This window comes from Carcharodon carcharias, chromosome 8, assembly GCF_017639515.1.
Source record: "Carcharodon carcharias isolate sCarCar2 chromosome 8, sCarCar2.pri, whole genome shotgun sequence".
Taxonomy (NCBI): Eukaryota; Metazoa; Chordata; class Chondrichthyes; order Lamniformes; family Lamnidae; genus Carcharodon; species Carcharodon carcharias.
The window spans coordinates 86,346,049-86,373,354 of record NC_054474.1 but is presented as its reverse complement, the minus strand read 5'-3'; the positions used below and the strand labels follow the sequence as shown (position 1 = coordinate 86,373,354).

The 27,306-nt window shown below is 41.4% G+C and overlaps 1 protein-coding gene and 1 long non-coding RNA gene across 2 annotated transcripts in view; one reads left to right on the top strand and one right to left on the bottom strand.

Moving 5' to 3' along the window:
• The first annotated feature begins 945 nt into the window (after positions 1–945).
• LOC121281057 lies at positions 946–24,393 on the top strand. The gene is made up of 2 exons (XR_005943800.1): positions 946–1,158; positions 23,984–24,393. It is a non-coding gene; the product is annotated as an uncharacterized LOC121281057 (long non-coding RNA).
• Positions 21,310–27,306, bottom strand: part of hspa9 (heat shock protein 9) — a 22,139-nt gene continuing 16,142 nt past the window's right edge. The window contains exons 8-17 of the mRNA XM_041193675.1: positions 26,804–26,966; positions 26,257–26,349; positions 24,926–25,135; positions 24,397–24,624; positions 24,101–24,205; positions 23,077–23,194; positions 22,601–22,695; positions 22,165–22,257; positions 21,907–22,047; positions 21,310–21,684 (exon numbers count right to left, since the gene is read on the bottom strand). Coding sequence (XP_041049609.1) covers positions 21,610–21,684; positions 21,907–22,047; positions 22,165–22,257; positions 22,601–22,695; positions 23,077–23,194; positions 24,101–24,205; positions 24,397–24,624; positions 24,926–25,135; positions 26,257–26,349; positions 26,804–26,966 — 1,321 coding nt within the window. The 3' untranslated portion in view covers positions 21,310–21,609. The remainder of the gene's footprint in view (positions 21,685–21,906; positions 22,048–22,164; positions 22,258–22,600; positions 22,696–23,076; positions 23,195–24,100; positions 24,206–24,396; positions 24,625–24,925; positions 25,136–26,256; positions 26,350–26,803; positions 26,967–27,306) is intronic.

Sequence of the window (27,306 nt, the reverse complement as noted above, 5' to 3'; positions counted from 1 at the left end):
GAGTGTAATAGTTGCTATTGTCCAATCTTCCGGCATTACCTTTGTGTCTAAGGAGCACTGGAGATGCCTCTGTAATTTCCATCCTTACTTTGCTCAGTATCTTCAGAAATACCTGATCCAGTTCTGGTGACTTATTAACCTTAAGTACACTCACCCTTTCTAATACCTCTTCTTCATCAATTTTTAGCCCATCCAGTGTCTCAATTGCTCTCTATTTTACTATGACTTGGTAGCATTATTTTTTGCATAGCACATGTTAAACCAAGTAGATGTAAAAAATCGAATGGCACTTGTTACCAGGTTGCTCTCTATCTTCGATGACTGAATTATCTCAGAACAATACAAAGATGATTCTAGTTCTAAATCTTTATTTACACTACTTTTAAGCATTTCAAAACTTACAAGATTTCCAATCCACACATTTTCACAGCTCAGAGCCCAGGTCCTTTTGGGAACATTCGCAGTGTGGTGCCAGTACATGTAAAATTATGGCGCGGACCCGATCGGGGGTGACAATCAAGTTCCTGCCTGCCCCCGCACAACTACCCTAAAGGGGGGGAAATTCTCCCGCCTATTTCTGAACCTGATCAGACAAAAAAAAATACACTTAACTGTCTAGCGCCACCCACAGCCTTAAAGTGTTTAACAAACATACAAGGATCTGTTACCAGACTAACATAATCAAACACAGATGAAACAAACCAAGGCACAAACCTTTTCCCCCCCTTTTAACTATTGACCTTATTTTCAATTAAATCATTCTAAAAAACAAACATACATACGTCAAGTCGTTTTCTAAAGTTCAACTTGCCTGTTTCTTCTAAGCACAGAAATAGACATTGAGATATGAAGGTCTCTTTATTCTGTGGTTAGATCTATGAATCTGATGCTGTGGTTCTGTGAGACCATCTTGATGAGGTCAGCATCACTCATAGGAAGAGAAAATGTATCGTCATAATTACTGTCCTTGAAATATCCAGGTCTGCTCTGTATCAAGCATCACACGTTGCACTTAGTGTTGTTATCCAACAGAGAGGCATTGGTACTGAGTAATCGCTTGATCCGCTTTGGACCTGAAACAGATGATGCAAATTTGTGATCGCAATTTGGCCATTTGATTCATACCCAATCTCCAACCTCAAGCTGAGGTTTCCTTGCGTATGTACATTTGTCTAAGTATGGTTTTGCTTTTTGTCACTTTGTGATTTCATTTGCTTTCACTCTGACATTCTCATCAGCTCATGCTGATGGCTTAAGATTGTTAGTGGCATGCAAAAGTTACAACCTATCAAAAGTTTGACTGGTATCTTCATATGTTTATCTAGGCCTCTCCTTTGGCTAAAGCATTGTTACGTTCTGAGCACTGGTAAGGGTTCTTCCATGTGTGTGTGTGTGTTCTAATATGCATCTTTAATCCATCATCCTTAATGAAAGTTTTGTCACAGCAGGAACTCTGGTCGGGGGTTCACACGTAACATTTCATTGCTCGCAAACTTCAGGCCACAATCTGGAAAAATCTTCTCCTTTTCTCAAACATGTGCCTTTTTAATGACTGTTAAGCACAGGGGGAGTCACATAGATCACATTTGAAAGTTTGTTCACTGTTATATCAGCAGATGTCTCTTCAGGGAGAAGACAGTTTGAAACAAAGCCTTACACATCTTACACTGGAATGGTCTCTCTTCTGACTGTGTCTTTTTGTGGTTCTTGTACACATTCCTGTGGGAACATCCTTTTCCACAAGGTTTACATTCCTTAAAATGACCTGGTGCTTTGTCTTTGGTGATGGTATATACATGTTGTACCTCACTCTCAGGAAAAGACTCTTCCAACATGTCGAACAAATGAAGTTTTCTTCTTTGATGACCTACACACCTTTGCAAAATGATTTAACTTTAAGAATGAGTTCCACTTTTACCCTCAAGCTGGACATGGTGTTGCAAGTTGATGAATATTTCCTCAATTTGAGAATTTTTTGATGATATCTGGCCATGATCGGGCAAGTGTTGGTGAGATTGTTAGATCTCCTTGTCCATTACCCTTGCACTTGAGCTGGTTGGGCAACGTGTCTCTGTAGCTCTGAGTTTAAGGGTGCATTGCTCTGTAAACCTCTCTAAATCTAACAGGGCAGATTCAGTCAGGCTGCTAAGGTCGTTGCTTTTCCCAGGATTAAATCATCATCCTTCATGAGGAGATGTTCCCCAATTCATGGAACTGAAGTCTTTTCAATGAATTGTTTATGAATTAGTATGTTGGTTAGTGTACCAAATTTACATGTAGAAGCCAATTGCTCTGGGATCTCTGACAGAATGTATATTGGCCAATCATCACACTGTTCTTTGGCACAAAGTATTTTTCAAGAGAACTTACTGCTATATCAAATGTAAACATATCTTCTGTGAGCTGCTCAAATATTTGCTGGCATTCTGCTCTGAGACAATATATAAGTGTCGCCTTCTTACGGATCACTGCTGTATCTGGAGTGTAGCAAACAACATCTCTGTAGCAAGCAGGTAGGTCTCAAACCCCAAAATCCATCGCTCTGCCAACAAGTGAGGGTTTCTTGGTGATGAAAGAAATGGTCCTGGAGCTGGTAAAGTTAAACTTTTCTCAACCAGCCTTGTTGCCAATCGTGTTATGTATGCACCAGGTTGCTCTATACCTTAAGTGACTGAATTACCTCAGAAAAATGCAGAGATAACACTAGATCTAAATCTTTATTTGCAATACTTTAAAACATCTCAGAATTTCCAGGATTTCCAATGCACACATGTTCACAACTCATAGACCAGATCCTTTCTGAAACATTCTCTATTTGGTATCAGTACTTTAGTCTCTAACTCCACCCACAGGCTTAAGCAATCAAGCGCATGTACAAGGATCAATTACCAGGCTATCATAATGAAACGCAAATGAAACCAACCATTGAATACTACAAAATAATTTTGAAGACGAGCAGGGAAAATTTCCATGGTATCCTTGCCAATATTTTTCCCTCAATGAACTATTGTAAAGCATATTATCTGGTCACCATCGCATTGCTGATCATTGGACCTTGCTGTGCGCAAATTTGTCTGCCACATTTCCTACATTACAGCAATGGCTATCCTTCAAGGGTGCATAGCACTTTAAAATGCTTTGGAATCTCCTGAAGTTGTGAAAGATTTTATGTAAAGACTTTCTCTTATTGTGTATGTTTTTTGAGGGACATGTTCTGCATGCAAATCTGAATTACAGTGCCTGTATATATTATAATGAAATAACACACCTTGGGCATTTGAGGTGAATGTTTGTATGTTCTACATTCTATGGGGCTGCTTTGTTTTCAATCTATGAAATAATCATATGTCAAAAAGATTTAAATGTGCAAAGTTCTCTGCAGGATTTAATACATTTGTCAGAATTTATCTGTCTTTTAATTTCTAGAGATTCCCTTTGTTCTCGATCAACTTTGACTAATTAAAGAAAATCACATGCTGGGGATTACAATTTCTTGACACGCAAATGTAGTTCTGCACCACTAGTAGAAAACCTTTTAGAAATGCTTTAAAACCAATGCTGTGGTCTTAAAGCCTGGAAATATGTAATGCATTTTTTTCTGAGAATCCAAGGGAGTTAAAATATTTATTCCCTGAAAACAGGTGAGGATGATCATGGTGTGTGCACATAACCAATGCTCCCCATGTTGTTCATTGTTTGTATTCATTAGCAGTGGGCTCAATGTGGTTGCTGCTTAGCATTACTTATCTCTTAAAGGTAAGGTGTATTATGGCTAGAGGGGCATGGTGTGCAATAATCAATAAAGGCTGACCATGGGAGAGCATGTGCACCAAAGATTTTGGATGCTGCACTGGATATCTTTTTGAAAGAGGTAGAGGGAGGAGAAATATTCTGTATCTTAGGGAGATTGGAGGCCTCTTATGCATGCTCAGAAATTAGAGGCAAGAGGAGGTTAATGCTAGGAGTGTAGTTCCAAGAACATAGATTCATTGCAGAAATGTGTGAGATTGCACACTGGTTCTACTGCAGAGCTCTCAAAAGATGACATAAATGGGCCTGGCGACAGAATAAGGCTGATGGGTGCATACTGCAAGTATTGGTTATAATCTTTCAAAATTCCCTAGATTTTGGAAAGGTCCCAGGGGATTGGAAAAGCACAAATGTAACACCCCTATTCAAGAATACAGGGAGACAGAAAACAGGAAACTATAGGCTAGTTAGCCTAACTTCTGTCATTGGGAAAATGCTGGAATCTATTTTTAAGGAAGTAGTAGCAGGACATTGAGAAAATCATAATACAATCAAGCAGAGTCAACATGGTTTTATGGAAAGGAACTTTATTTGACAAATTTAGTTCTTTGAGGATATAACAAGCAGGGCAGATAAAGGGGGACCAGTAGATGTAGTGTATTTGGACCTCCAAAAAGCATCAATAAGGTGGCAAATAAAGGTTCATAGAGTTGAAGGTAACATTAGCAAGGCTAGAGCATTAACTAACTGAAATCAGAGATCAGGATAAATGGGTCATTTTCAGGATGATAAGCTGTAACTAAGGGGTGCCAGAGGGGATGTTGGGGTCTCAAATATTTATGATCTATATTAATAACTTGGATGAAGGAACCAACTGTATTGCAGCCAACTTTGCTAATGATATAAAGATAGGTAGGAAAGCAAGTTGTGCGGAGGACACAAAGAGTCAGTTCTTCATATCTCCGTCGGTGTCAGAATGGAAGTGAAAGGGCTTTAAAAATTGTGGGCGAGATCTGTTTCCAGGACTCCAACCCCCAATCCTCTGTCTGGCAATTTTTACTGACACAGGTTAAGGGTGCAGGTAGCGAACCTGCTCACAGCACCCCTGCTCTTGATGGCTTTGTTGCAGGGTGAGCATTTTGGATGCTGCAATTTTGATGGAGCCAAACCCGCTTTTGCAAAGGACTTGGGTCTTGGCTCCTCCGAGGAGTATGAACCATGAGGGGATCCTACTCTGCAGTTGGGAACCAACAAAACAATTAGGCATTCAACATGCCCTTTGAAAAGCATTGTCTCACTTACCTTTTCATAAAGTTGTCAATCAAACACTGTCAATGAAAATCCCATTGAAGAAACCTTCAATCCAGTTCATACTTAATAATGTTCAAATAAACATATAGGCATTGAAAAACTGCCTCAAAGAAAGATCAGGTTCTTACAAGGTAATAAAAGATGTCAGTCAAATGGAGTTAGCAATCCCCTTTGCAATGGTGGAAACAATCACCTGCACGGTTGAGTCCATCAGTCATACTTGGACCTCATCCAAGCATTCATAATGAGGCTATCTGGCAAGTGGATCAACAGAAGTAGGCTGATAACATGGCAAAATGTTTTTGAGGTGTAAAGGCTAGAGGGCATAAACAACTGTGCTAATGTCTCAGCAAATACAACTGGGCTGATGTCTCAGCAAATTAAGGTGGGCCTTCTAACTTGCCTGCCTTGCCATCCGCCCACCTCCATTGCTGTATCAGGTCTATCCTTGGAGATAGCGGGCCCATCTTTATCCCATACCAACTCTCCAACACGAAAATAGAATGGGCAGGCTCCTCTGGGATGGAGACAAGATTGCAGTGTTGAGAAATTTTCCATTTCGCATCTCCGTGACAAAAACATGGCCCAGGAAGTCTGCAAAGGGATAAAGATAGGTTAATTGAATCGAAAAAAAATGGCAGATAGAGTATAATGTGGGACAAAATTAGGTTATTGATGGAAGAATAGAAAAGCAAGACATTATTTAAATGGAGAATGGTGTTGTACAGAATGATCTAAGTGTTCTTGTACATGAAACACAAGAGATTAGTATGCAGGTACAGCAAATAATCAGGATGGAAAATGGAATGTTGTCAATAGGGGTGGTGGCCGAGGGTGGAGTACAAAAGTAAGGAAGTCTTGTACAGATTGATGGTGAGACCATGCCTACAGCATGAGTAGAGCTTTGGTCTTTTTTAAGGAAGGATGTACTTGCATTGAAGGCAGTTCAGAGAAGGTTTGTTAGATTAATTCCTAGGTTAAAGGCTTGATCTTATGAGAAAAAGTTGAGTAGGTTGGGCCAATACTCATTGGAGCTGAGAAGAATGAGATGTGATCTTTTTGAAACATAAAACTCTGAGGAGGCTTGATGCTGAGAGGATGTTTCCCCTTGTTGGAGAGACTAGAACTAGGGAGCATAGTTTCAGGTTACGGGGTCACCACATTAAGACAAAGATCAGGAGGGGAATTTCTTCTCTTAGAGAATTGTGAATCTTTGGAATTCCCTACCCCAGATGCTAAGATAGTTAGATTCTTGAACGATTCGGTGGTGGGGGGTGGGGGGGTGGGGTGCGGCGACAGGGTTATGAGGAATAGGCTGGAAAGTTGGGTTGTTGCTAATATCAGATCAGCCATGATCTTATTGATTGGTAGGCTTGAGGCACTGAAAGGCCTACACTTGATCCTATTTTTTCTGTTCTTGTGTTGAAACCCAAACTTGATGTACTTGATGTACTGGGAACCTGACCTGAAAGCCTGTGCTCAATGTAAAGTACTACGGAGGAGTTTGGCCCCAACCTGGTAAAGATCTGTGTGTAGAGCCTAGAGCTCACCCATTCCAGCTTGGAGCAGGGGTTACCTCCAGCACCACGTTTGTGCAACCAATCATGATGTCGCATCCTATGACAATTGTCACAATTTCCATAAACAACTGGAACAACTGGTCTGTGCTGAAGTCTTTAAGTCACCAAAAAAGTATGCCAGCACTTTGCTACACCACCTCCTGTAGACTATTAAAACTTTAACCAACTATACAAAGTACCATAATCACATAGAATTGTAGCAACAACCAGAATAAATAAATCAGCAACTAAACCCACAAGTAGTTGGTATCCTGCATGTTGCTTAATGATGGCTTGTAACTTCTGCGCTCCCCAGCGTCGTATTTGGGGGGATGCCCCAAAGATGCGCTGGGGAATCGCTCTAGCAAGTTCCCAGGCAAGGGTTTGTACAGCAATTGCCCAGAACTGCACACTTCCTCTGGAGAATTGCACTGCGCTGGGAACCATCTGAAAATGAAATTTAAACCGCCAACTTCCATGGTTCGGCTGGGGTTATACCAATAGTTACCCAGAGGTTAGAAGAATTAAAACCTCTTCTAACTTCTGGATAACTATTGTAAAGCTCCAGACTGACCTCACGGGACTCCCCCACACCCCTGCTCTCCAGCCCCCCACGGGACTCCCCTCATCGCCTCCCCGCCCAACCTCCGGCAACCCCACCTTCCCTTGCCCCCCCACCAACCTCCACCCCCCACAAACATTCAGACCCCCTCCCCAGCCCCCTGACCGCCAGAGCTTCCCCTCCACCACCCCCCCAGCAAAGCCACCTATCCCCCTGACCGCCAGAGCCCCAACTGCGGGACACCCCCAAACTCCCCAGCCGCCAGACCCCCGCACCCAACCCGGCTGCCAGACCCCCCACCCACCCCTGACCTCCAGACACCTCCACTCCCCTCTGACCTCCAGCACCCCCCCATCCCTGAGCACCCCTAACCATGCCTCATGCACCCCCCCCCCCCCGAACAGCCCCAACCCCTAAATCCTATCTACATATCTTCTCCTGGCCTGTTAGATTTCCTGGCCCTTTAAATTTACCTGCTTTATGGGCAGTAAAAAAGGGGGCATGGCCTCCTTAATTCATCTGGATTTAGACTGTGCTGAGGCCAGCAAGGAGTCTTTTGATGCAGGCCCCAAGCAGCTCCGGCGAATGGAAATGGCCACCAATTTTCAAGGCCGGGTAAGTGTGCATTTATTTCTTCTCATTTCTGCGAGCCAGCATTTTCTGACACTAGTCGGGAGTTACGGCCCATTGCGTTCAGAAGTGTGAGATTAGGAAAGGGTGTAGGCTGGAACATGGAGCTCAAACATGGCAGTGTCAGCATCAAATCAGCGTAGTGTAGATTGTTGTCATGATCTGCCTTTCTGCATATTGCTGGTGGATGTTTGGTCTGTGTATAGTAATCCCTTTATCAACATGCGCCTGATACAGTGTCAGAAGTGTGCATGCGTGTCATGGACACCACTTTGCAACATTAAGGGGCCTCATAGCAGACGATGAGGAGATCTTGTGATGCAGTGGTAGCATGGCTAGCCCTGGGCTAGAAGCCCCTGGTTCAAGACCCACTTCAGGACCTGATGATCATGGAAGATACATTCATAATATGGCCAAACAGGTGGATTATCAGCCTGTAAATCTTCCCAATACACCAGATGGCAGGTGGTAAGAGTGGGAGAGATTCCTGGTCAGGCATACTGCAGAAGGCAACACAATCCACTCCAGGACTTTGTCAAGCATAATCATGGACCAATGTGATGGAAGCCCATAGTCGCCATAAGTCATGAAGGAGGAGGATAGCAGATGATAACGAGCCTAGATTCACCCCCGTTATCTTCTAGTTTAGCAGACTTTAGCATTTCATGATATTTTGACCATTTTTCCACTGTAAGATTTGGAAAATTAGTTATTTTTAATATCATGTTCTAAAAACATTGGGCATTATTGCAAGAATCCATTTTAATTAAGATAAGAAAGGATCCGGGGGAATAAGGAGAATTTCTTTTCATGGCAAATCATTAGGCTCTGGAACACACTGCCTGAGCGGGTGGTGAAAGCAGATTCATTGGCAAAAGACCAATCCAGCCGTCCTCTCCAAGCTCCAGAAAACCTGAACTGCAGATGTTAAATCTGAAACACAGCTAAAACCTCACTGAAGTATTTGTTAGGGACCCACCTCTGAAGAGAAAGTTAGTTCCTCCAACCCTCCTGCCTCCATTAAAATCAGGAGTTGGGTTTGTCATCCTTGAAATTTTAATTCCACTGCCGCCTCAACCCTGCCAATTTGGGGTTGGGGGATTGGTGGCAGGGGTTAATGTTACCTCCAATATTTCACGTGAGCAAGTGATCCATCTATAACACAGGTTTCCAATGTAAAAGGTGAAAACAAATAGTGCTGATTCATTAAAACTCAGATCACGCAGATTTTGTTCAGAGAATAATGTTTCGGGATACAGTGTAAGAGTCATTGGAGACATGGCACGTGGTAAGTGTAGCATGTTTGTGAGGTAAAGTGACTTTGGACCGATGGCTTCCAAAGCTCTTCACCCCTGAGGGGTTCCTCTTGCCTGTTGTAGACTGATCAATAAAAATGGATTCCTAACATCCATCAAAAACGCGCATTATGTTGCATCATGCATCTACCAGGATGAGAGTAGGTGAACCAGATGGGCCTTTGTCTTTTTTTTCATTGTGCAATTCCTACTTTCCTAACTGCAAGTTATTCTTGGGACGGACCAACAGAAAATCCCCATGCTGCGTTACTTCATGACTAAAATGTAGCATTCACAGCATCCGTGAGGTTTGGCCAAGCCTGGCATGTAGCAAGAATGTAGGATTTAAGGAAAGAAAGGGCAAAAAGCAATGTAAACTTATACAAGTTTAAGGAACTAATGTCAGTGGCAGATATGTTTTAATGAAAGGTATCTTATCTTAATTGCATCAAACCCACTACTGGTGGTATAAATTTATGGCCATCGCCACCTGGATTGATGCAGGTATTTTTGTGGAAACAGTCGCTTCCTACATGTACTTAGCATACTGAGAAAATTGCGTCAACTCAATGCAACGTAATCCCAGTAAAAGATTAATTGTGATTTTAATTTTGTTTTTAGATCTCTCTCTCTTTTGCTCCCCCTCCCTTCCAGGTATCAGATTCAGATTCAGGCAGTTAGCTACTGTACATCAGTAAGAATGAAACATTGGAGGCAACACTGGAGTAAGGCAGCAGTACCCTCCAGTGGACACTGCCAAAATTACTGACTGAACTGAATAGCCAGTCACCAGGATTTTTGCTGCATTGTTGTGCTGGCAGAGTAGCTTTGCAGACACAAGCCAGTAATCATGTTTAAGCTGTCTTGGCAGGGAGGTAGAACAAGAGTGGAACTAATGTGTGCCCAACATTTGCTTTAAATTTCACCTAACAGTGTCCTTACTCGCAAATCATAGCTTTCAAGTGGATCTTATTTTTTAAATTCTTACACAGGACATGGACATCGCTGGCTAGGCCAGCATTTTTATTGCCTATCCCTAATTGCCCTTGAGAAGGTGGTGGTGGTGAGCTGCCTTCTTGAACCGCAGTCCATGTGGTGTAGGTACACCCACAGTACAGTTAGGGAGAGAGTTCCAGGATTTTGACCCAGGGACAGTGAAGGAACATTGATATCGTTCCATGTCAGAATGGTGTGTGGCTTGGAGGACTTTTGTGAACCTTTACAGTTGTGACTAGAAGCTCCATAATAAAATTTGTTTTCATAAATTTATACATATAAACTTTCCACCATTTACAAAAGGGTGAAGTTATTTCAGGACATTTTTAATCATTTAGGCCTGAGCTGGTGAGCCTGGGTGCAATGTGTTTTTTCACAAAGTGAGTTCACAGGGCTTAGGTCTGGCAATTCATCCAATAAATTTTGCTTCAAATTTATACCTTTTGTGCTCAGCATAAGGGATGTTAGTGCTGAACCACGCTTCCAATAGCATCCTCCAATGTCAGGCACACCAGTGACTGAAGTACTTCTCAGACATGTTCTGCTTAAAGTCTTCAAGGTGAATTTGTGTTTTCATGAAAGATACTAACCCACTTACTTTAACTAATGAGATGGTAATGAAGCCCCAAGAGTTGCTCAGAAGGGAAAAAAACAGTTCAGACCAGCATTTTAAATTCCCAGTTTTTACTGGTGTTCCATTTTAAGTTTTACAAGGCCTGTTTGAACCAGTATGCTAAATTCCCAGTTTTTATTGGTTTTTCTTTCTGCATCATTGATGGACCAATCAAAACCTCCTAGCCAGCAGCGCTTTGGGGAGGAGAGGCTGGCTGCGAGGCCCAGGAAGGATAGGCTGGCTCTAAGGCTCAGAAGTGAGATGCTGTGGAGGGGTAGCCCCAGGTCTCTGGCAGGGAGTGGGGCGGAGAGGCGAGGTGGCATGGGGTGAAGAGGCTGACTGCCATATGTGTGTGTGTGTGTATGTGTATATGTGTGTGGGAGTGAGAGACTGTCTGTTTGTGTATGTGTTTGTGGGAGTGAGAGAGTGAGTGAGCGTGTGTGAGGGGGACCCAATATCTAGGAAATTCTATTTGCCACTGATAAGCCCATTTGACCAGCCCGTCTATATCCTCCTGTAATCTAAGGCTATCCTCCACGCTATTTACCACCCCACCAATTATCGTGTCATCCACAAACTTACTGATCAACCCTCCTACATTCAAATCTAAATGGTTTATTTATACCATGAACAGCAAGGGACTCAACACTGATCCCTGTGGAACCCCACTGGACACAGACATCCAGTCACAAAAACACCCCTCGACCCTCTGCTTCCTGCCACTCAGCCAATTCTGGATTCAATTTGCCAAATTGCCTTGGATCCCATGGGCTCTTACCTTCATTATCAGTCTCCCATGCGGGACCTTATCAAAAGCCTTACTGAAGTCCAAGTAGACTACGTCAAATGCATTGCCCTCATCTACACACCTGGTCACCTCTTCAAAAAATTCAATCAAATTGGTTAGACATGACCTCCTCTTAACAAAACCATGCTGACTGTCCTTGATTAACCCCTGCCTCTCCGAGTGTAGATTAATCCTGTTCCTCAGTATTGCTTCCAATAGTTTCCCCACCACTGAGGTTAGACTGACTGGCCTGTAGTTCCTTGGTTTATCCCTTCCTCCCTTCTTGAATAACGGTACCACTTTGGCTGTTCTCCAGTCCTCTGGCACCTCTCCTGTGGCCAAAGAGGTATTGAAAATTATTGCAAGCGCCCGTGCTATCTCCTCCCTTGCCTCACTCAACAGCCTGGGATACATTTCATCCAGGCCTGGAGATTTATCTACATTTAAGCCTGCAGACCACTTAGAACCTCCTCCCTTTCTATGCTAATTTCTTCAATTATATCACAGTCCTTCTGCCTGATTTCCATACCCACGTTGTCCCTCTCAATTGTGAACACCGACACAAAGTCTTCGATTAGAACCCTACCTATGTCTTCCGGCTCCACACACAAATTACCACTATGGTCCTTAATGGGCCTAAATCTTTCCCTCCGTATCTTCTTACTCTTAATGTACTTGTAAAATAACTTTGGATTTTCCTTTATTCTACTTGCCAATGTTTTCTCATGCCCCCTTTTTGCTCTCCTAATTTCCTTTTTAAGTTCCCCCCCCTACAAGTTCTATACTCTTCTAGGGCTTCCACTGTTTTGAGCTCTTGGTATCTGCCATAAGCCTCCCTTTTTCTCTTTATCTAATCCTGTATATCCCTCAACATCCTCTCCTTATTTCCTTCTTGAATGAGTCCCACTGCTGTGATGCAGATTTACCTAAAAGTAGCTGCTCCCAGTCCACTCTGGCCAAATCATATCTGATCTTATTAAAATCGGCCCTCCCCCAATTTAGAACTCAATTTCTGGCCCATCCTTGTCCTTTTCCATAACAACCTTGAATCTAATGGAGTTATGATCACTAACTGCAAAATGCTCCCCCACTGATAACTCTACCACTTGCCCAGCTTCATTCCCTAAAATTAAGTCCAGGGCCACCTTGTAGGGCCTTCAACGTACTATCTTAGAAACATATCCTGAATGCATTTTAAGAATTCCACTCCCTCTAAACCTATCACCCTATGACTAACCCAGATAACGTTGGGGAAGTTGAAATCCCCCACTATTACTACCCTATTATATCCCATTCACCCTAAAATATCCCACTAAATTGCTGCTCCTAGTAATACCAGACTAGCTCCCATTACACCCACTGACATTTGTATTCCCCTTAAGTATATCCTGCTGCTTCTTCTCAGGACAAAAAGCCTAATATTAAAATGGATTTTTGAAATTGTATATCGAAAGGGTTAGATGAAGTCAGGAGTGAGGAAGAATTTGTGGAAGCTAAACAATTGTGCAGAGCTGATGGGGTGAATGGCCTGTTTCTGTGCTGTCAAATTCTATATAAATGTTCACTGAATCATGGACAGTTTTGTGCTCTGTCCCTATGCTTTTGTGTACTCATCACTCTTTACAACCTTATTAGCGTCTTGAGGAAATTCAAAATGTAATAAACCATGTCCCCTCATCTGATTCTGTCACATGAGCAGGAATATGTTATTAATAAAATTTTAAATTTTTTATTTTATTTTCATTTGCTTTAGGAAACCTCATCCCGCCCATGGATGAGGTTTCCTAAAAAGTGCAACGGCCGGCCTTTTTGCCTGGCTGCCAACCTAAGGTTGGGCAGGCAGCAAAAAATTTCTGTTTAATTAATCCTTAAATGGCCTTAACAGGCCTTTTAATTGTCAGTGGGCGTGCTGCCAACACCTGTGCGCACCCGCTGAACAAAATATCATGTGACTGCGCGTTGATGTTTGGCACTCGCCCAACATCAACGCACATCATTTTTTGCTTGAGCAGATCAGGCACATGCCCACCTGCTGAGCTAAAACTATTGCCCAAAGAGTGGAAAAACGATTTTTTGTTTACATGCATTAAAGACAATTGTGTCTGTCTAATCTGCAGTGTGAGAGTTGCAGTCAGGAAAAAAAAGAGCAATGTTGAGAGGCATTTTGCAACAGTACACAAGCATTTTGAGAAAGATTTGCCTGCAGGGAGCAGTCTGCACACAAAAAGAGTAAGTGAACTGAAGGTGGCATTGCAGAGAAATCCATCATTTTTTACCAAACCAGTGAAAAAAGCTAATGCGTTTACGGGGGCATATTTTCAAGTTAAAACAGAATTACCTGGAAAAACTCAGCAGGTCTGGCAGCATTGGCGGAGAAGAAAAGAGTTGACATTTCGAGTCCTCATGACTCTTCAACAGAACTAGGTGAATCCAAGGAAGGGGTGAAATATAAGCTGGTTTAAGGTGTGGGGGGACAGGGGGGTTGGGTTGGGGGAGAGAAGTAGAGGGGGGTGGTGTGGTTATAGGGACAAGCAAGCAGTGAAAGAAGCAGATCATCAAAAGATGTCACAGACAACAGAACAAAAGAACACAGGTATTGAAGTTGGTGATATTATCTAAGTGAATCCTCGAACAGAGGCCCGAATAATCCCCATCCACCACTACTGTCCTCCGTCTGGCTGAACTTGTTCTCACACCGAACAATTTCTCCTTCAACTCCTCTCACTTCCTCCAAATAAATGGTGTGGCTATGGGTACCCGCATGGGCCCCAGCTATGCCTATCTCTTTATGGGGTATGTGGAACATTCATTGTTCCAGTCCTACTCCGGCCCCCTTCCACAACTCTTTCTCCAGTATATCGATGATTACTTCGGTGCTGCTTCTTGCTCTCATCGGGAGTTGGAAAAATTTATTAATTTTGCTTCCAATCTCCACCCCTCCATCATTTTCACGTGGTCCATCTCTGACACTTCCCTTCCCTTCCTTGACCTCTCTGTCTCAATCTCTGGTGATAGACTGTCCACCAATATCCATTACAAGCCTACCGACTCCCACAGCTACCTCGACTGCAGCTCCTCACACCCCGCTTCCTGTAAGGACTCCATCCCATTCTCTCAGTTCCTTCCAGCTCCTCACACCCCGCTTCCTGTAAGGACTCCATCCCATTCTCTCAGTTCCTTTGCCTCCGTCGCATTTGTTCCGATGATGCTACCTTCAAAAACAGTTCCTCTGACATGTCCTCCTTCTTCTTTAACCGAAGTTTTCCACCCACGGTCGTTGACAGGGTCCTCAACCGTGTCCAGCCCATCTCCCGCGCATCCGCCCTCACGCCTTCTCCTCCCTCCCAGAAACATGATAGGGTCCCCCTTGTCCTCACTTATCACCCCACCAGCCTCCGCATTCAAAGGATCATCCTCCGCCAACTCCAGCATGATGCCACCACCAAACACATCTTCCCTTCACCCCCCCCGTTGGCATTCCGTAGGGATCGTTCCCTCCGGGACACCCTGGTCCACTCCTCCATCACCCCCTACTCCTCAACCCCCACCTATGGCACCACCCCATGCCCATGCAAAAGACGTAACACCTGCCCCTTCACTTCCTCTCTCCTCACCGTCCAAGGGCCCAAACACTCCTTTCAAGTGAAGCAGCATTTCACTTGCGTTTCCCCCAACTTAGTCTACTGCATTCGTTGCTCCCAATATGGTCTCCTCTACATTGGAGAGACTAAACGAAAACTGGGCGACCACTTTGCAGAACACCTGCGGTCTGTCTGCAAGAATGACCCAAACCTCCCCGTCGCTTGCCATTTTAACACTCCACCCTGCTCTCTTGCCCACGTGTCCTTGGCTTGCTGCATTGTTCCAGTGAAGCCCAACGCAAACTGGAGGAACAACACTTCATCTTCCGACTAGGCACTTTACAGCCTTCTGGACTGAATATTGAATTCAACAACTTTAGGTCTTGAGCTCCCTCCATCCCCACCCCCTTTCTGTTTCTTCCCCCTTCCTTTTGTTTTTTCCAATAAATTATATAGATTTTTCTTTTCCCACCTATTTTCATTATTTAAAAATATTTTTAAATCTTTTATACTCCCCCCACCCCCACTAGAGCTATACCTTGAGTGCCCTATCATCCATTCTTAATTAGCACATTCGCTTAGATAATATCACCAACTTCAACACCTATGTGTTCTTTTATGTTGTCTGTGACATCTTTTGATGATCTGCTTCTATCACTGCTTGCTTGTCCCTACAACCACACCACCCCCCTCCACTTCTCTCCCCAACCCAACACCCCCCCCCCCCCACCTTAAACCAGCTTATATTTCACCCCTTCCTTGGATTCACCTAGTTCTGTTGAAGAGTCATGAGGACTCGAAACGTCAACTCTTTTCTTCTCCGCCGATGCTGCCAGACCTGCTGAGTTTTTCCAGGTAATTCTGTTTTTGTTTTGGATTTCGAGCATCCGTAGTTTTTTTGTTTTTATCTTTTCAAGTTGCTCACTTTAATCAAAAACAAGGCAGCATTTACAGATGGTGCAATAGTGAAGGGCGCAATGACTGTTATGTCCGAAAGCTATTCGAAGATTTCAAAAACAAGCCTGAAAATATATCTGCCAAATCCAACGTGCAATGTGGGGGGTGGGTTGGGGGGGGGGGAGCGGTGTACTTGCATTATTAGCAGAAGTGATGAACATCAATATGTCAAGTACCACACTGAAATTAAGGTAACATCAGTTTTCCTTATATTAAATATATTATAATAGCTTAATAGCTAAATATTTAGTTTGCATTTATCTATCCGTATCTTTTTCAATGTATAAGTAGCTCGTGATATTTTTCATGTTTCAGAACTTTGGTGACCTTTCTTCTATAATATACGAGTTATAATTGTGCATGTCAGACAGGTAATCACATCTTCCATCCAATGTGAATTGGAAACCTGGCAAAATGTGGGATTGTTGCTTTCCAACTAAATGTCTGTGCTGGTGCATAGGCAACAGGCTGACAGACAGACTAACCTTCTCCCAGTGCTCTATGACTGTTGTTCTGAAAGCAACTAGTAGAAAGTATTTCACAAGCTCAGGATGCGGACTCCCTCATGCGTCATGGTCTCGTACATCACTGCTCCTAAGCATGAGGAATGGTTGAGAGTGCATCTGAAACATTAGGCTGTAGTTAAAATGCATCTATTTACATGACAAAAACAGAATTACCTGGAAAAACTCAGCAGGTCTGGCAGCATCGGCGGAGAAGAAAAGAGTTGACGTTTCGAGTCCTCATGACCCTTCAACAGAACTCCAGTTCTGTTGAAGGGTCATGAGGACTCGAAACGTCAACTCTTTTCTTCTCCGCCGATGCTGCCAGACCTGCTGAATTTTTCCAGGTAATTCTGTTTTTGTTTGGATTTCCAGCATCCGCAGTTTTTTTGGTTTTATCTCTATTTACATGACACCTCTTTGTCAAACCACAGCAAGTTCTTCCCATTTGTGCAAGACAGAACACATAACAAGGAGTTGCAATTCAGTGAGCCTGTTTGTAAATCAATCCAGCACTTGGTGCTTTTTCTTTTGGCCTTCCACGGTCTGCAAGTCAATATGAAATGTGCTGTGTAAGCATTGACCACATCGATATTAGCAGAGCAAAGGTCTCGCTCGTGATGCAATCTCATTTCTTTAACTGCTTGACCACCGCAAAAATTATATTTACTCAGTTCTGAATCTGGGTTTGTTCACAAAATCTCAGCTGGCTTTTGAGTGCCGTGTTGAGGAAATGACTAGCTTGTCAGCCTTCAGGTGAGATGTTAAAAAATATCTTTTCTAAAAAAAGATGCCATGGCAGATTTCAAAGAACAAGTTTTTTCCTGCTCCAGAAAAACAATTCTACCCTCAACTAAACTCACCAAGAAGCAGATGGACTGGTTATTGCTGGTTCCAAAGAAGTCATATTGGGCTCAAAACATTAACTCTGTTTCTCTCTCCACAAATGCTACCAGGCCTGCTGAGTATTTCCAGCATTTTATTTCCGATCTCCAGCATCCATAGTATTTTGTTTTTATATAACTAGTTATTGCTGTTTCTGTAGCTCCAAAAGTGGCCTACATCAACACAGTTCATGCCACTTCACTCTCTATAATGCACTTTGGGATACCAATGAGGACCTATATCAATGCAGGTTAGCTCTTTCACATTATTAAAAAAGTTAATCCACTCCAGAAGCAATGTTTAATATCACTGAGCAAGTCCGAGATGCTAGCAGTCATTCTGCCCGGAGCTATTTCCACCTAACATCGAATACCTTTTCAATGGCTGGCCAAGTTGGCTTATGCACTTTTCCCTTCAATACTGTTCAGAGCATGCCCACAAAGAAACAATATCAGACAGCAGCTTTTCCCCACATTGATAAAATGCCCAAGCGATGTAAGCTGAAGAACAGGGATGGAGTTCAAGTATTTCCTCAAGCATCTGGCACGCTGTTCTGAACTTTACTATTTATTTGTAGGATGTGCGCAGCGATGGCTAGGCCAGCATAGCATTTATTGCCCATCCCTAATTGCCTTTGAGGGGGTAGTGGTGAGATGCCTTAAGCCACTGCATCTACGTGGTGTAGGTACACCCACAGTGCTGTTCGGGAGAGCTCCAGGATTTTGACCCAGTGACAGTGAAAGAGCAGTGATATATTTCCAAGTTAGGATGGTGAGTGGCTTGAATGGAAACTTCCGAGTGGTGGTATTCCCAAGTGTCTGCTGCCCTTGTCCTTCTAGATGGTAGCAATTGTGGGTTTGGAAGGTGCTGTTGAAGGAGCTTTGGTGAGTTCCTGCAGTGGAAATTCCTGGAAATAGTGTAACATGATGGACATTGGTTAAAGTAAATCTGGAGACTTAGAATGGTTATTCATTGCACACTCTAAATGTTCACAGGCCATTGTAGCCAAATTGAACAAGGTATTAGCCAGGTATTTCAATACAAACCTTACCCTAAAACTTCAGTAAATCTTCATTTGGAATAATGTGTACAATTTTTGATCCACCCCTTTTGAAATTTGCTATTAAACATTCAGTTCCTAGATGATTTTTCTATTACATTTTTGATTAACTATTCCGGATTAAAGATTCCATTATCTTCCCGACCACAAACGTTCACCTGACGCACACTACTCCCTTTTTAAAGTTAGGAATAACAATTGTTCTCCAGTGTTCTAGCATTATTCTCTTTCTCAATTATTTTTTTAAATAAACATACGGTTTCTTAGCTTCTTTTATATGAATGCAAACCATCTGGAGAAGGGATTTTATCCTATCCAGTTTATTAGCTCCTTCACTTTTCTATCTTAAACGTGCGACATGAGATTGAGAATTACAATTGACACAATCAAACTGCAAATCCAACAGCTTCTATTAGAAAGAAAAAGCTTAAAACTTAAAGAACTTCAAAGCAATTTTAGAAAACAGTTACACCCCCCACCCCAAGTTGTCAACCTTGGTTGACTGCAGGTGGATTAGATTGATCTGACTAGGACTGATTCTTCAATGGGATTTCTTAATGGTCTCATTCGCCGACAGCACGTGTTAGTAAGGGTTCTAAGCCTCCTTTTTATCCTTCGGCTACATAGCAACTGTCCTCGTGTTGTTCCTTCTGCATTCCTTGATTGGTTTTTGGGGTGTGATCAATCTTTAATTGGTCCACATCAAATTGAATTTTAGTTCAAACTATCATTGTCTTTTCTCCTGCTAATCGTTATTCCCCAGCATTTTTAACCACAGGGTGTCTGGTGTACTCCTTTTGTTGCTCTCAAAGTTCAACTATCTCACAGGTGATGAAACCATCCAAGCTATGACTATCAAAGATCATTTGAGAAAATGCATTTGGAAAGTGCTTTTTGCAAGCCACAACATTTAACATGCCCCAAGAATTGTTAACTCATCTCCATCACATCTTAAAAATTTTAAGCATATTCTTACACCTGGGATATTTTTAAAAATCTTTTCTTATATTCCATACATCCTGTTAAGTCTCGCTAGTAAATACTGAGAAAGTAATCAGCCATATTTATAAATATTGAATAAGTGTTTAAAACTTTGAAGAATAGAAGCAGACTGTTTCCAGGTGATTGAGGGGGCTAGGTCTAGGGAACAGATGGAAAATTGTTGATCAGTTAGTGATTTGCAATATCTTGGAATTTAGACATCTCAGCAAGAACCATTTTACATGCATTTATTTACAACTGTGTTTTTATAATCAGTATTGCTTGTGTTCCAAGTGTAACAGAAATATATTTTCCAGTGTTGAAAAATTAAGGCCACAACCAAAAGAATAACTTGATTAGTCAGTTCCTCCCACTTATTAGTTCTTGATTTTTGATTCCTTTTGTCATCTACCAGTTGAATGGATTCCATTTGTTCAAATTTAGTCAAATGACTATTTAGTTACAAGTGATCATTTAAGCCAGAATGCCAACTTCAGTCCCATGGACTTATAACGTATTTTGAAACTGCCCAACAAACATGCACTAAACTTTTCCAGCTTCCTTCCATTTACGAAAGATGACGAACGCGCAGCAAATAATCTGTTTCAGATGGGATGTCTCCATATGGTGCACCTTTGCTGATAGCTGAAGAGCTCAATCCTTGAGACAGGTTCCACCACAAGTTCCCTGCACATGAAGATACTGAGTATCATTGTGGGTTGTTGCTTTCAGCATTGGCGTGTGTTGCCACTACAACCACTGGCATGTTTGTCCACAGGTGGCGTCACCATTTTCCTCTGTCATCAGCTAGTGACTCCCAGGTATGATAATCGATGTCTAGGGCCTTCTTATCACACATACAAGCATCCTTGAGCACAGCTGAGGGAAACGTACTGGTCTATTAAATGCTACTGAAACTAATGACTAATATAAATCAGTAAACCATCTCCATTTCAACCAGGAAATCAAATCACCCAAGTCTAAATCAGAACAACTACAAGAAAGGTCATTTCACCTTTTAAGTTTTATTTAAAAAGAAAATCACAAGGCTGAGATCACCAAAGCTACTTGCTGTGGGAAATTTAGTTTAAATTTCACACAACTTCTTCAACTGGTAGCTGGACAACTAGAGGAGTGCTCCTCTCCCCTCTCCTCCAGACTCAACATCATTTTAATTCTGATTTATATAAATTAAGTAAAATCTGAAAGTGCTGCAGAATGTATCAAGAACTGAAAGGATATATGCAGCTGAGAGGACCCATAAACTCAAACTACTTGAATATGTCTGCACCTTCACTGTTTCAGTACAGCAATTAGGTAGTTATCTATTCCAGCATGCTGAGGCTTCAATTCAAGATTCAAATATCCATTAAATGAGAGTTGTCTCCCAAAGAGCACCCTTTACTTAATCTGATAACCAATAATGAACAGAAAAAGGATGCTGCCCCATTGTGATATTTGCAGTTTCATTGTTTTCATTTTGTATTTCAGACATTTACAGCCATTCTTTTCATGTTTTCTGTACAACAGTCCCTGTCAAAATCTGTGTTAGTCTAGCTTTGTGTTCAACGGCAAAATAAATGCTGCCAGTCATTCTGCAGGTTGAACTGTAAGCAAAATACCTTAAGTCACCAAAACTTCAGCTTTACACAGGAATTCACCCACTCCAGAATAGGCCAGAACTCTGGGTTCTGTTTCTAAAGCTTTCTTTTCATCTGTATGTGAGTTAAGACAAAACCACTGAGATAAATTAAATGAACTAAGTATTTCAATGTGATCTTTAAGACCATATGTTCCTCTCAAAATGAAAAGTAACTTATATTGGAAATTACAATCAAATTTGGCTGCAAACCGAAAGTTTATTTCTTCTACCATGAAGCTAGCCCTCTCATATATCAGCAATTACAGAAGGTGAATTACGTTACATGAATGGCAACAAATCTGACAGATTTGTTAAAACATAGACTCAACACTGATACTTCTACTTTATAAAGAGAAAATATGTATAGGATACTGCAAAAATACAGTATGAGAATGACTCGTGCAAATCCGCTCAGGAGAAAAATTCTCTTCCGGCTCTGCCACCCCCAAGCTTGTTATCTCCCTCCTAGTTCATCAAACAGTTACTTTTGAGGCATTTTATTGCTTCTCCTCCTTCTTGTCTCCACTTTCTCCACTGTCCGTGCTGCCTGAACTCTCCCGCTCAGATGCCATCTGAAAATCAACATAAAGCAATTTGTCAGTGTGCATCCTCCAATGTTCAACTCAGAGCAATGATTAAAAAGGAAACTTATCAGCTACTTATAATATCTTTAAAAAGCAGACTGAATTTACAAGAATTACTAGATGACTGCTGGTTAGTAAGCTTTCTACTGGCTTTTTTGGCTAAAGATTCTCTTCACCCTATATAGTGACTTCAAAATACGAATATTTCACCTTCTTGTAAGCCATCTCAAAGAGCTTCAGTGAGGCCTGCTGTAGGTTGGATGCTGCAGCTTTGATGGTTTCACCTGTCTCAGAATCCTTTCGAGCCAACAGCTCCTTCACTTTTGTGATCTCCTCTCTCAATTTGTCACACTGGTTTAAACAAAACCAAACAAAAAGAAAATGATTTTCACACCAGTTCTGAACATGAATACTGATTGTGGTTCTGGGATTTAGTTCATTCAGCAGTCTGTAATCCCAAACTCATACCTCCTCCTTTGGAAGTTGATCCTTGAATTCTTCCATTTTTGATTCTGTATCATGAATAATTCCTTCAGCGTTGTTTACTGCTTCAACAGTTTCCTGTGGGGAGACAGCCAAATTCTTAAATCTGCTATGCACAACAACTCTAGCCTCCAATAACTAACTGGTTACAACTTTGATGTAAGGTACAGTAGGGCACAGAGATTTTAGTTACCAAAAATATTCACAATTAATATTAAACTCTAACTTTAAATGCAGTTACAGATAACTGCACAATCCCCTTTATAAAATTTAAAACTGTTGCTAAGACTCTGCAGTTTAAATAGTGGTCCTTAGAATATAACTTAATTAGTCACTTGATGCAAAAAAATAGGCTTCCAATTGGTAATGACCCTCTTCAAATCTTTCTTCCCATACACCACTAATAATACTGCTGTCAAACCTTCTTCCTCCTGTCTGCTTCAGCATATTTTTCTGCATTTTTGATCATGTTCTCAATATCGTCCTTGCTCAGCCCACCAGAAGATTGGATGACAACTGGAATTGAAAATAATTTTCAAAACTTTAACTTTCAAGAAACAAATGGATTTTAAGTGTAAACAATCATTTATGCAACCAAGATTCACTTAAGACAATGATGTAATGGACAGTTCAAGTCAGTTTCAAACCCAAGAGTACTCCAAGGACTCTTCACAATAATCCAATGCATTTAGGGTCTCTCTTTTATTATGTTCTATATATGACAAGACCCCATGCTACAAAATTAAATAATAGGTTTCATATCTATATTCCTTTGTTGAAGTGAAATCCTTTCTTTTGTAAACAATATCAAATGACACTTTTCAAATGAATAGGAGCTCAAGTGTTGCTTACTAAATGTGCTGGCATCCACTCACTACAATCTAAGTCAGTACTTACTCTGCTGCTCACGACCTGTGCCTTTGTCCCTTGCAGAAACGTGGACAATACCATTGGCATCAATATCAAATGTAACTTCAATCTGTGGAACTCCACGGGGAGCTGGTGGCATTCCAACCTAGCAAAAAGCACAATAACTTCAGTCTGCTTATTTCTAAATCAAGTGAATACGGGGTTATTAATCCTCCTAACAGCCCCAAAGATTTTTCTCCTTTCACAGCACCTTCCAAATCTGCAACCTCCACCACCTAGGACAAGGGCAGCAAATTCATGGGAACACCACCACTACCTACAAGTTCCCCTCCAAGCCACTCCCCATACTGACTTGGAACTATATCACTATTCCTTCAGTTACTGGATCTCTCTCCCTTACAGCACTGTGGGAGCACCTATGCCACATGGATTGCAGCAGCTCAAGAAGGCAGCTCAACACCACCACCTTCTCAAGGGCAATTAGAGATAAACAATAAATGTCTGCCTAGCCAACGACACCCACATCCTGTGAAAGAATTTAAAAAAGTGCCTTTGCCATACATCTCTTAATACCTTAAAAAATAGTTTGGCTGGCCCAAAGATATTCAAATGACATGCAGGAACATCTCATTTGCTTATTTTGTTTGTATGGAATTGCACAAAAAGTATCAGTGTAGGAAGTTAGAGCATACATGTCTGATTCTAGGTATTCAGACCTCTGGTAATGTTGCAATTTTGATTAAGGTCCCTAGAAGTGTACAGCATTTTTGCAACAGACCCACCCAAATTTTTGCATGAAAATAAATCTAAATTCAGCTGTAAATCTGTCCCATGGTTACTGGGTATGTCAACAAATATTTTCAAAATACTGTGCAAAGTTGAGCGAAACCATGTGTTCCGGTTAAAATAACTGGTATTTTTCTTTTTTTTTTAGGTATTTAACCTCATTTACAGATTCTTCAGGCCAGAGATGTTAAGATATGGATCAGTTTCCCAGTTTCAAAAACTACTGTACAGTCTAAGCAAGTTGATGCACTTCAACAGAACTCACCAATGTGAACTGTCCAAGAAGCTTGTTGTCAGCTGCCATCTCCCGCTCCCCCTGGAACACTTTGATCTCAACCTGGGTCTGTCCATCAGCGGCCGTTGAAAAGACCTGCCATTCATATGAACAGCCAACATATCAGGCACTATGCATTTAAACTGGGTGTTTGACCTTTTAAAGCCAGAGTTTTAAAAACGTATTTGGCATCAAGTTATGATGTTGGTATAATTATCAAGAATGGCTACTTCAAAATATACTTATGAGTGATTAAAGAGCCCTATTAAAATTGCTTAACTCAATACCTGGCCTTTCTTTGTTGGAATTGTAGTATTCCTGCCGATGAGTTTGGTGAAAACTCCGCCCAGAGTCTCAATACCTAGTGACAGGGGTGTAACATCAAGTAGCAGGACATCTGTGACATCACCAGCAAGCACACCACCTTGAATAGCAGCACCAACAGCAACAGCTTCATCTGGGTTCACTGACTTACTTGGGGAACGACCAAATAGCTCTTGAACAATTGTCTGGACCTAGAGAAAGGAACAAGATGTAGAATAGGACTTTAAAAAAAAAGTGAAAATAAAATTCTTCATTTACTTTGCACGAGAATGTGATCTACTCTCAGGCTAAAATGTTCATACAAATTAAGGTAGCTAATCCCAGTCCTGACACTAATGTAATAACTGGAGAGATCAATTTAAACAAAGCACAGCCTAACTTTCCATGCTTGGCTTGTTTTCACCCCAATTTTCATCACCTATAGATCAATGTTCTTGTTGAGCTACTTGGGAATTCTCCTAGACTGGCCTGAATATCTTAAAAGTCACTTACCTTTGGCATTCTGGTCATTCCACCCACTAGAATGACCTCGCCAATATCACTTTTGCTGACCTCTGCATCCTGCATGGCCTTCTGGCAGGGATTAACGGTCCTCTTAATGAGATCGGCAACAATGTTCTCAAACTGAGCACGAGTAATTTTAATATTCAGATGTTTTGGTCCAGAAGCGTCCATTGTCAAGTAAGGAAGGTTAATGTCAGTCTGATAAAACACAAGAGAAATACTCAGCACTAGGGTCAGAACATGTACCATCATGGACTTTCTGCTAATTCATTACAAGATAGACAAGCCACTGGGAAAATACAACATACTGGCTGCAGGACAGAGAGTCGGGCTGCTATTTCCCCTCATGGTGTTCAATGCAGCAGATTAAATGTTAGAGTACAAGGCACTACTGAAACAATCAATTGTATAAGAACCTTACTGGAGGTGTTAAGTGATAAATTAATGGCGACAAATGGGATAAATAACTGAAGGTATTATTGCTGAAACAGCAACCAATACTTTTTTGCTATTCTATCTCTACCCAAATCCTAAACAGCACCCTTTACTCTATTTGGGTGACATTTTACATTTCTCACACCAACCGCACTGTAAATTCTCAAAATGAGATTGGTAACTAATGCTAAATTAACAGTTTTGTGCCATGTATTTATGTGCAGAGTGAACCAGTTTGGAGACTGCCCACAACATATTTTAATACAGGAAACTCACACTGAACAACGAAAAAAAAAAACAATATTCAAGGTTAGATTTGTAATTCTGGCCTTGAGAAGTGGGATGGAAAAAATAAAGCAGTGAAGATCAGCATTAAATTATACTTCATCCAATTTCAGTAAATAACTTTCCAGCTGCATAGCAAAGGCCATTACAAAAGAACCATTTTAGGATCCTGCCCTCTCATAACTCCAAAAGTATGTGAGCAATGTAAACCCCTGCAAACGAGTTCCCAAAATTATCACCTCACATGAACAGCATCATGGTTCAGCAATTTATACATCAGAGAGGCGGAATAATTATCGCCCAAATGTATTAGGAACGAATGTGTGTGTATAAAGCCTACATATTTAGATAATTTAACTTGATATCTATTTATTTGCAGATTCAAGTCAAACTGTTCAGGAGGCAACTTCAAAGCCTTAGACATTTTGTCGTCATGTCCAGCCACTCGTTTACAGATAACCCACCCATTATACAGTTCTTTGCAAAAGTGAGGAAAATGAGACGAGAAAGTGACAGTTCTTAGAATGTACTGAGTTTGAATCAATTAATTAGAACGAATGTGTGAATATAATTTTCCCATGGAAAATACGTGTTCTGACCTGAAGGGATGAAGACAGCTCACACTTGGCTTTCTCTGATGCTTCTCTCACTCGCTGTAGTGCCATGTTGTCCTTGGTGAGGTCTACACCTGACTAAAAATTAAATAAGGCTCTTAAGAATACATCATAGCAGATGACAAACTTAATTGCTTAACAAGTTAGCTGCACCACATACTAAGATAGCATTCAAATACTCACACAGCCTCACGAATAGATGGGCTATTCAGCCCAAAATACAAAAGATATGCAATATAATTAAACTTTCTTTTACAGGGAAGGACAGGAAAAGTTGTGGGCAGGAGTAGATGCCTGGGACACTTGCCAAGCAATTGAAACTGCACATAGGCAAAAAGATGGCCAGCTTTTCCAGCAGGATCATCAGTCCTTGTGCCTCAGACTTGGGCAGGCACTGTTAAAATAATTATTATAATACAAGTGATATCGCTTGGTGAAGAACCATTCCAAATTATACAAAGAAAATCCAACAAAATTTAAAACGTCCCCTCCCCAAGAAGTTCTAAAATACCATGCCATTGTTAATACTAACCTCTCTCTTGAATTCCTTGACGATGTGTTTGAGTAAGACCTGGTCGAAGTCCTCACCCCCCAAGAAGGTATCCCCATTTGTGGACTTTACTTCAAAGACTCCTTTCTGAATCTCCAGCACAGAGATATCAAAAGTACCGCCGCCCAGATCATAGACAGCAATGCTGCAAAAGCAAGAAACCAAACAAGTTCAATGAAACAAAAGGTTCTTACCAACACAGCCAGTTATTTACAATTTTACTATATACAGTTCAACTGGAACTTTGGGACCACCACTTAAACTTGAGTGAAGGATAGTTAACATGGGAAATATAGCCATTATACTTTTTAAACAGGTTCTTAGCTTTGAATTATAACATAACTTCATAGGTTTACTTTTGGAAACATGAAGTAGGCCATTCTATTAGATTGTGGCTGATAGGTACCTCAACTTCATTTAACCAACTTTGCCCGTCCCTTGCTACTCTTAACGAACAAAATTCTATCCATCCCAGTTCTGAAAAT